The sequence below is a fragment of the Nanorana parkeri genome, unplaced genomic scaffold (assembly GCF_000935625.1).
Source record: "Nanorana parkeri isolate BGI_ZX_2015 unplaced genomic scaffold, ASM93562v1 scaffold190, whole genome shotgun sequence".
NCBI classification, from domain to species: domain Eukaryota; kingdom Metazoa; phylum Chordata; class Amphibia; order Anura; family Dicroglossidae; genus Nanorana; species Nanorana parkeri.
The window spans coordinates 1473944-1484319 of NW_017306458.1; the positions used below are offsets into that span (position 1 = coordinate 1473944).

The following is a 10376-nucleotide window of genomic DNA, read 5'->3' on the forward strand; positions in this document are numbered from 1 at the left end:
TTGACAAAAGCTCTAGAAATAAAACCCCCCCCCCCCCCCAATTATACAGGCATAGTACTGAGCAAAGGTTTTAGGCACTTGTGAAAAAATCTTTAGAGGATGCTTTCAGATATGCTGCAGTAAATAGCGGTTATGAAGCTACACACTGCATAAATCAACTTTTTTCTCTTTTTTTCTTGTATCCCCTTTGCCTTTATTCCTTTGTTTACACCATCTCCAGAGCAAATCCAGGCCACAACATTCTTCTGGACCAAAAACATGCACATTAATTCCAATGGTAAAATGAGGATAGTACATAGTGTTCAGTATCAGAGATTTCTAGGAAAAAAGTCCAGTATGCTGCATCTTCCCCCCCCCCCCCCTGTGCACACCAAAAAGGCACCATAATCCACTTAACCAAAGCAAAACCCATTGAACAAAAAATGCACTGGAACACCTCAAATGCTCATACACACATTTGCAGAAATGTATCCAGGTGTGGACATGGTGTGAATAGACCCTACAATTCTACGTACACCAGCCCACCAAGTCTCACCACAGTAAAAGGATTATGTAGGTGCATTGTCCAGGGCCTGATTATACCAAGCAGGTGCTAATAATTGACAAGATATGTAGGATCCGCTTCGTAGGAGGTATTTACAATTTTATTATGCAGATCTTTGTCTAAACAATGGAATATCCTTATTCTATAGGTAATAGAAAAAGTAATAACATGTTAATAGTTTTGCCCCCTATCCAAATAAAACAAGTTTTGCTTTTATTTAGAACATTAAAAACTTTTATACCCTTCCTAGCACCCAACAAAACTTTCTTGAGGCTTGGAATCTGCTATTGCTACCATTCTGGTTTTCTGGCTGTTGTGTTTAACCTCTTCAATACATTGAAATCTTAATTTGCATGTTGGGTTTCAACAAAAGACAGACTTCTTATTCTGACTTTACAGTTATAAATTTGTTCCAAATGAGTTACTCACTTTATTGAACTATGTTGGTCTGTGTCCAACCAACCAAAACCGTATTTAACCGTGCTAAGTGCTTCTCATTAAGTCAGTGTGAGCAAAATTTAAAATCCTTAATGCAGGGCTGCACTGTATGAGGGAAAGGTGGTACAACCGTACCGGTGGAGGGGAAGGACCATTTGTTGAAAGGTAAGTATAGTGGAGGGGAGAGGGGGCCAGATTTAAGTGGGCGATTCCATTTTCTCAAATTACGTGGAGCGGGCACTTTCATGCAGATTGCGGCTGCCTGGCTACCACAAGGTCTCCCGGGGGGGGGGGGGTTTGCAGCAGGGTTGGGGTGCTCTTCCCACACACCCCACTTGGCACCTGTGTGATGGCAATAAAGTTACAAGCCCCTATGTGATGGTGTTTGGAGGTTGACCACTTCTCTCTATGGAGCCTGCCCTCCAATACAGCTGAGATGGGAGTACAAAAGAGCAGGGAACCCCAAAAACCACAACAGTGTTAATTTCATAGACTAATCATTTTTGTCGGTTTTCATGAACACATTTTCAGTGACTAAAACAAAATAAAAACTAAGTTATGATGAATTAAAACTGACAAAAATATATTGACATTTTAGTTGAACTAAAACTGGAGACTATTTGGGAAGAGATCCAATCAGAACTAATCTCTTTGGACTTCAGGTTCCATCCTGAATGAACGGCTAATGGGTAATATGCAATGGCATTACAGCCAATCTAGTTTTCATTTTAATATTTGAGTTGCAATTCTGCTTGAAAGAATGAAGAATGTAATATGCAAGTTGTTATAATCAATACATCTCATTACTGTTCTTTTGTTGAAAATACTCAATATTGTTTAAAAGAAACAATGTGGTTATATACTATAGAAAGTGTAAAAAATGATTTACAGCTATGTTATCTAATTTTAACATTTTCACAAGAAACGTGTTTGCTAAAATAACTAATGCAGTTAGAATAAAGTCTTCTATCTCACTGAATTGACTATGGATGATGTAAGCTATGAGTTCATCTAGTGATCTTATAAAAGTATAAGTAACAGCAGCAGAGTCTTCAGTAATGTCGTCTTTATATGTTTTGTTCCATAGGTGGTGTTGGTACTGCAGCAACACAGCTCTGTAAAACTGTGGATGATATTACAATATTTGGGACCGCTTCTTCTTGCAAGCATGAAGCACTTAAAGAACACGGTGTCACTCATCCCATTGACTACAGGACGAGTGATTATGTGGATGAACTTCGGAAAATCTCCCCTAAAGGTAGAAATGGTCTTCTTAAGGACTCCATGTTTAGATTGTGATCAAATATGTAATCAAATATGTAATCAGGCATTTCTTGATGTGGAAGTTAAGCTATCCTGAAAATGAAGTCTGTTCTAGATCAGACTAGTTGCACTTCATGGAAGAACCAGAATCTTTAATTTGTGAAACAATAATGGTCACATGCATGAAAATTGCTTAGTCTTTAACGCTTGGTCAGACCACCATGTTTTCAAATGTTAGAACGTATATGGGCTGTGTAACTTTTTTTATTGCTCTAAAAACAATTTTTGATACACATGGATATACATTCTTGGGTCTTAAATGTTACCAAAAGACAGGGGACCTCTTTCCTCCTAAGTAGTTGCAGGTGGTGCTGGCTGCTGTTGAACAGTGGGTGGCAGTTGATTGAGCAGGCTAGTATCTGTCCTGATACGGAGTATTTGGGCAAGTACTCTCACTGCTCCGATGTCCATCCCAATATCGGAAGTTCTGGAAGCTAGGCGGTGAGTCATTACACGCTGCCTGACTTCCTGATTGGCCAGCAAAGCCGGCTCTATGCTCCCTCGTCACTTGATTGGCCGGGAAGCCGGGCGGCGTGCAATGACTTGCTGCCCAATCAGGAAGCCAAGTAGCGAGTCATAACCCTAACCAGAAAGCCAGCTCCATGCTTCCTCGTCACCTGGTGACGGCTTCCCAGCTAATCCCAGGGAAGCTGGACAGCGAGTCTTTACATGCCGCCCAACTTCCTTTTTAATGGGACTTTTGGTATCGGCGAGTACCAAAAAAAAAAAAAAATCTGTACTCTATGCTGTAAAAACGGTATCGGTGCGTCCCTAGCTCAGGTGTAGTTAGATGTGACACTTGCAATAAAGTGCTTGGGCAGCTTAAAACTATGTAAATCTGTGCCCATGCTCTTTTGGCTAATAGGATGTGGAATGCAATATATAACTTGTATATTTTTTTTTTTTTAGGTGTAGACATAGTGATGGATCCCCTGGGAGGTTCTGACACTTGTAAAGCATATAACCTGCTGAAACCTATGGGAAAACTGGTAATTTATGGTGAGTATATAGGCAAATTACCTCCCATATATAAAATGTCCTTATTTACCAAGCTCGACAAGGCCTCTAGGACGCAGAGCAGGACTTTGAGATACTCATCACACAATAACTTTGGAGGCTCACCATGTGAGTAACCATCCACAATCGTGCCAACCAAATATAAATAAAAATATATACATACACACTGCTAACCCATACATAAGGGCAAAGTAAAATGTTTGCATGTGAAATAGTGAGACTTGTACATAATGTATGTAAACCGTAACGGGCAGAAACTGGTGGTCTCCAGACTGCAGGTGTTTGCTAGTATTAACCCTTGTGGTTTTGGGCATCTGAATAATGTACAATATTAACCTGGATTTTTTTTTTTTTTTTTTGTCAAGCTTCTACAGCCTGAAAAGCATTTTGGTTGTGAAGCCAGTTTTCATTCTCTTGGTAGAAATTGTAGATCCTCTTGAGAAGCAAATTGGGAGTTTGCTAAACTTCTTAAAACTATACTGAGAACAGGCGTTATAATTGGTATATTCTCTACCTCCTCATAGGTTTTTATACCCAAACCCCTCTGTAATGGGCCCACAGCATTGTTGAAGTATTTTGTAGTCCTACTCTATGGATATCCAAGCTAAAATATTATTTTACAGGAGCTGCCAACATGTTGACTGGACAAAAGAAGAACCTTGCTGCCTTGGCAAAGACTTGGTGGAACCAGATCAGCATAAATGCTATGCAGCTTATTCCATCGAACAAAGCGGTGTGTGGCTTCCACCTGGGCCACTTGGATAATGAAACCGAGCTGCTCACCGATGTTGTGGTTAAACTGCTTGACATGTACAAGCAAGGGAAGATCAAGCCCAAGATTGACAGCGTATATCCTTTTGAGCAGGTATGTTAGTACACCTTTTGGTGTACAAGATGCAATGTTGGGGACGTTTAGGCACACAAATGACTGTCCTTGAACAAGTGCCTGACTTTTTTCAGAGTATTAATTGAATGCATTGGTTCTGAGTCCAGGGACGGTCACCTGTTCCTAACCTTAGGTAATCGGTGTCTGACTACATCTGAACAGCTGCAGTTGCCATCATCGTGTCATTGTTGCATTCTGGCTGCAGCTGCTCAGATGTAATTTGAACACCACAGATTGCATTCAGGGACCATATGTCTCTAACTGCAGGTAGCCTACCTGCAGTCAGGGACAAAATCTCTGCACATGTATAGCTTTTCTATATTTACTTATAGCCTTCAGCCAAAACCTTGTTTGCAGAATCAAAATGCTGGTTATCTGGGCTTCAACACTGCATAAAACATCTAAAACATTTTATTCTGCTACAAACCACCTGCTGAAGTAGACTTTTTTTTTTGTTTGTTCTGTGAAACATGTTGCAAAGCAGTGTGCGTGTCCCTATGATGGAATATCGTGGTAATAAGGCCTCATTCACATGGGGTGTACATGCGGCATGCACGCCTATAATGAACCGGTCTCAGGAGGGACAGGTGCTGCGTGTGATTGGGAAGAGCAGGCTGCTCTTCCCAATGTGAGGTCGTGGGTGTGCGATGTCAGACGTACATCCGTACGGGTGTCCGCACTTGGACACGGACAGGATGCATCCTGTCTGCGTCCAAGTGCGTAAACCTGTACCTGCACGGATGACTGTGTACAGCTGCGTCCTCCCATAGGAAAGAACGGGCTGCTGCGTGAAATCACACACCGCACCTGTCACTTCAGGTATCTGGCCACTTCCAGGGGTGCATGCCGCATGGACCTGTACGTCCCGTGTGAAATGAGGCCTAAAGCAATAAAAAGACACAGCTTGAAGATCATGTCTGCCGTTGGTAACCTAAAAAAACAAGGATTTGCCTGAAGGATATATGTAAATATCGTGTATGTGCAACAAGGTTTTAGTCTAAAGTCACACATATTATTACATTTACCTTCATCAAAGTTATTTTTGGGATATGGATTGGTGGTAGTTCTTGCTGTTATTGGTAATACATTGCGGGAAATGGGACGTTCAGTGTCATGGCGTCTCGTACACAGCAGATAAGGACATGTCACTGTTGTGCTTCTGTGGAAATCTTCAGAGGCTAGGATCTTCTCTCTTCACTTCCATCTCTTGAAGACTTTTATCTTTATTACTTCCCTCTGTACTGACATCTGGCAACTGCTCCAAAGAAATAAGTCATTCTCCAGATGTCTTTACTGTAGGGACACTTTCCTCATTCTTTGGGAACGTTGGCTGGTTCCACCCAGAATCTTTCACAAGCAGTTTAGTTTCTGAAGAATTGTCCTTTCCCTTGTCTCTGGAAAAAGCTTGAAAAAAATGTTAACCCTTGCAATGGGACTACTGCCGCTCTGCAAGGGTTAAGTGCCTGTTTCTGTCTGGGGTGTAAATTTGTGCTCCCCAAACCTCACAGCTGGCTGTTGGGAGCGCTCTCCTGCAGCTTGTCTCCTCCTCTGCAGCAATGGAATGTCCCTTGGTGTCCTGTTCCCTGTATTGGATGTGATGGCTCACAGGACCTTAGACCGCCAGAGGTACAGAGGTCATCACCGGTATGATGTGGTATTGCCCAAACTGCTAAAATTGGGTTTCAATGCATTAACTGGAAGGATAGTGGTCGAGGGAGAAATGTGGTCAGAAAAGCCAATCTTGAATGATCAGCAATCGCTTAAACATTTGAAATCAAATTGTTAAAAAATCAGAAACCGCGGCTGTTTAATAGTGAAGGTAAAATGATTTCCACACGCACACATGTGGAGAGAACTCGAGGGATTGAGATTAAACAGTTGTGTAGCCTTACGAAAATCACTCATCAGTGAGGCTAATCACAAAGATTGGAGAAAGGTCATGTAGTCCATTTACCATGTTGAGTGATGGGTGCACTTCATCTGCCTCCCATCTTACCCTGATGCACCCATCATACTTGGTGTCTAGCACAAGGCTTTGGGGGCAGTGTTATGATCTTGGGTGGCAGGGACTGAGACCATGGTAAACACATCCCCCCCCACCTAGCATGTACGTATAGTTCTTTGCAGTGCTGCCTCCCAACATTCCCAGCCTTTTTACAAATTCAGTATGCACCAGCAGTTTCTATTCCAATGTTCGCCTGGTCTTCAAGTGCAGGAGGGGGTTGCACTAGCTGGCTAGGTACACTTGGCAGGATTGGCAGTGTCATAAGGCTACATGCTGGAGATCACTGGAGCCTTACGGTTTAGGTAATTATACTATTAGGAAAATGTTCACCTTTTGTGGAAGGAAAGCCCTGTATAAGAAGTGCACTTGGAGACTTTCACCAGACCCAATCTTATGGGAAGAATTTTGTTCAAATTAAAAGATGTGCTTTTTATGTATTCATTGTATAGTTTAAGGTTGGAAAAAAGACAAAGGTCCATCTAGTTCAAAGTGTGATGCAGGTTATGAATGTCCCTGTATATTCTGTGGACTGACACACATCTAAAGGTTCTGCACTCGTAATTGATGCCACTAATCGTGGAAGGAGAGTTCCACATTTTTACTGCTGAAACCAAAAAATGATTGAGCAGTTTACCATTAAACCTCTTATCCAACTTCATGTTGTGGCCATGTGTTTTCAGAGTCCTTAGAATAAACTATTGCATGTTATTTACCTGTAAAAGCTTGCCCTTCCTCCCAAATTCATGAGGGGAGGAGGACACCCCTAGGAGAGGGAATGGACCAGTCATTTTTCTTTTAGAAATGTTGTAGGCACACTGCATGTAAAACTAAGACTTTATGGAAAGGAAAAACACTGCAAGTAAGTGTTGAAAATGAGAGTTCTGTGCTCTTACCGGCAATGTATATAGTGGACGGGGAAACTTTTTAAAGGGAATAGTTTTAAATCTTGTTTAAATGTGTCATTTATCACTTTGCAGGTTGGTGATGCCATGAGACAGATGCAGGAGAAGAAAAATGTTGGTAAAGTGATCCTGGTCCCTGAAGTGCCAAAAGAAGAAGCAAAAAAGGAAGAGAATTAGAGCTGCAGAAGCGAGCGCTGAGTCCTGCAGATTGTGAAAACTGTCCTGTGTGTGTGTTTGGGGAAGAATGTCTGAGCCCTGTTGTCAAATGCTTATATACCTGCTCACTTGCCAGTAGGTGCTACAAGAGCATTTGGGTGTGAGCATCTACCTGCGGGTATAGAATTTGAGAAATCCCACTTTAAGTCTGAACTGCACATGATTTAGCAAAGAGAGTCCTGAGCCAATCTCTGGGGAATTTGTTTTGTCTTAGTCTGCTGCAGTTTCGGAGAATTTTCATTGTACTCCCTATAGGTCTGTACACATAACATTCCAGATATTGGGTTGCAGTTATGCTGAGGGAAAGTAAAATATGTCCGGTTTCCACCATCAGGCACATTAACTAAGATGGTTCATGATGTTAATGCTCGACTCTTGGTACAAACTGTTGTTACTGATGTTTTGTTAAATAAAATGTTCTCCTTTTGGATTTTCATTTACCTCTCTTTTTTTTTTTTTTCCTTTGCAAGAAAGCTGTGGTAATCAACTATCCAAGCTTACTAATGGACGTCCGCTTGGTCATTTTTAAGGGAATTAATGTAAAGTCTTATACTTTTTCTAAAACGGTCACTTACCCTAACACTTGACTGCTTTGTAACATTCTACATATGGTCAGTTGACTGCCACAAACGTTCATTGCAGTGTGAATTTAAGGAACAACAATGCTGGGTAAACGCCATCAGGTTAAGGAACAACAATGCTGGGTAAACGCCATGAAAACACTGATGTAATGCACCCACAGTGGTGTTTAAAGTCTCATAAAAACGGCTGGTTTTGGTTTATAAAGAGCCCACTCTGGGGAGATTTTAACGAATGTCTGTATAAGAAAAGGGGGGTGCCATTGTCCTTGTCGGTGCAGGAAGACATGGACAGCTATGGAAACATGGACCAATTTGAAAGGGTTAAAACTGACAGTTTTTTGTTTGGAGAGATTGCCCCTTCCTCTCCTGGCAGGAAGTAAGGGGAGATCACCTCCTAATAAAAACCTGACAGGGGCTCGAACCTTCTCTGCTGTATCCAAAACGTTTTAAATTTATTTTGGCTTGTATTGAGTCATGGCAGCGTTGGCTCCTAGCTTTGTCTTGGTCCACAAGCCATCTCTACCTGCCATACTTCTGATTCTTCTGCCTACCTTTTGCAGTCCCTATGATCTCCTGTTGCGTTATTTATAATGCTACAGCAGTGGCGCAGACCCAGAACCTCAAATTCAGAGATCTGAGACGTATACTTACAAGTGGTTTGCCTCACCAGCATCTACCAAAAACAACTTTCAGTTGTGAGTGGATTGACCCTTAAACAGAAATTTTGTGCTATCCTATAGAATTTAAATTGGCAGCTTTTTGTGGAACTTGGCGTTTGTGTTGCCCCCTACGTGTGCCTGCATTGCTCATGTTTAATATAACTGAAATAAGAGATGAGGTAACACAATTGAGTCTTTGTGCTGCCAAAATGACTCCAGTGCTAGCACAATACTGAACATTACCTCACAACTAAAATTCAACTTTTGCAAAGCTTCTTAATCTGCCAAAAGTTATACTTGTGCTTGACACCGTTCCATCAAACATGCTTTAGGTCTGAGTGTGACTTGCATCCTGAAGTTCTCACCTGTACCCACCTGTATCTGTGGGATGGGCACCATACACTGCATGAGGAAAGGTTGCATGTACCATGTAGATGCAAAGTAAGGGATATTGGGGAAAGGGCTACATATGCCTAGCAGTGGCAAATGTAACTGCAGCACTGGGTCCTAATTGGCCAGCCAAATGCTAAAATACGGAACTGCGTAAATTGTTTCCAAACCTTTACATTTTACAGACGCACACTTCTATTTTTTGGCCTCTGCACTAAAACCGGAGGTGATCTATTGAGCATGTTGTGAAAAATGTCGTCTTGACACTAAACTCAGGAGTTAAATCTTAAAAATGCATTCAAGCGCCCTAAATAGTAACAAAATGTATCTTTGTGTATCACTCGGCTGTAGATCCTCAGATCATCTCTGAATGGGTGCTGACACTGTCCTTCCTTCTGGAGGGTGGCTACTTTTGTTTCCCATGGTCCCTGTGTGTGTTGTAGTACCCACAAAGCTCACTCCCATAATAGACTACAATCTCACGTTTTAGTTTTCTAATTTGTATTGAGATTGTAGTCCATCACAGGAGTGAGTTTGGAGCGGTGACTACTTTACAACACATACAGGGACCATGGGGAACAAAAAAAGCCCCCCTCCAGAAAGGAAAGTGTGTCAGCACCAATTCAGAGATGAGTGATACACAAATAAGATACATTTAATAGTGAAGGCACTCTAATGCATTTTTTAAATAACTCCCGAGTTTAGTGTCACTAACTAATCCTCTTTCAGAAACCTGTTGGCATTAAAAAAAAAGTGTAAAAATGTGAGAAGTGACCCAATTTTTCATTGGTCCTCTATAAAAGCTGTGATGTTCTTCTGCTTTCCAACAACCAAGATCAGCAATGTATTCTTCGTTACCAACCTAACCCGACGGTAAAGTCAAATGATTGTGTGAGGGTTGCAACTTATAGCAGTGATGCATGCTGGTATATTTGGAGAATTTAGTTTGTAGACTCTTATGCACTGGAGCTAGGTCTGACTTGGTCTGATTGTTACTATTGCTTTTTTTTTTTTAAATGTTAAACTCCTAAATGTGAAAATTGTGTGCTGTCTTTGGGGACCGAGCTACATTCCTTCAAGCACAGACGTAGAGCACACGCTTTGCCAAAGATGTCCTGTGTAACATGAACTTTTACCATTGAGCAGCGATGGTCCCATGATGGCACTTACCAACATGCTCTGCCTACTTCTAGAAAGAATAGTAACTAGCGGTGATGTCTAGATGGAATTCCTTTGTTAGTTTTGTGTTGGAAGTACAGGGCCCAGGACTAGTGTATTTCTATTGCGTTATGTTGCTGGACCATTATTAGCGGTGTTTCTGAATTTTTATATTTTATTTTTTTGTTATAACTAGTTTTGTATTTTGTTTTTTGAGGCTACTGCATTAAAGGAAGCCTGCACATATATAAATCATC

At 41.4% G+C, this 10376-nt stretch overlaps 1 protein-coding gene and 1 long non-coding RNA gene across 2 annotated transcripts in view; one reads left to right on the forward strand and one right to left on the reverse strand.

Annotated features, from left to right (window-relative positions):
- The window catches only part of VAT1 (vesicle amine transport 1), a 62603-nt gene extending 55170 nt beyond the window's left edge, over nt 1–7433 (forward strand). Inside the window, exons 6-9 of the mRNA XM_018555262.1 lie at nt 2070–2240; nt 3215–3304; nt 3946–4187; nt 7191–7433. Coding sequence (XP_018410764.1) covers nt 2070–2240; nt 3215–3304; nt 3946–4187; nt 7191–7292 — 605 coding nt within the window. The 3' untranslated portion in view covers nt 7293–7433. The remainder of the gene's footprint in view (nt 1–2069; nt 2241–3214; nt 3305–3945; nt 4188–7190) is intronic.
- A 2287-nt stretch (nt 7434–9720) lies between these two features.
- LOC108786060 lies at nt 9721–10162 on the reverse strand. The gene is made up of 2 exons (XR_001941174.1): nt 9987–10162; nt 9721–9956 (listed from the first exon to the last, which is right to left on the reverse strand). It is a non-coding gene; the product is annotated as an uncharacterized LOC108786060 (long non-coding RNA).
- Between the last annotated feature and the right edge of the window lie 214 nt (nt 10163–10376).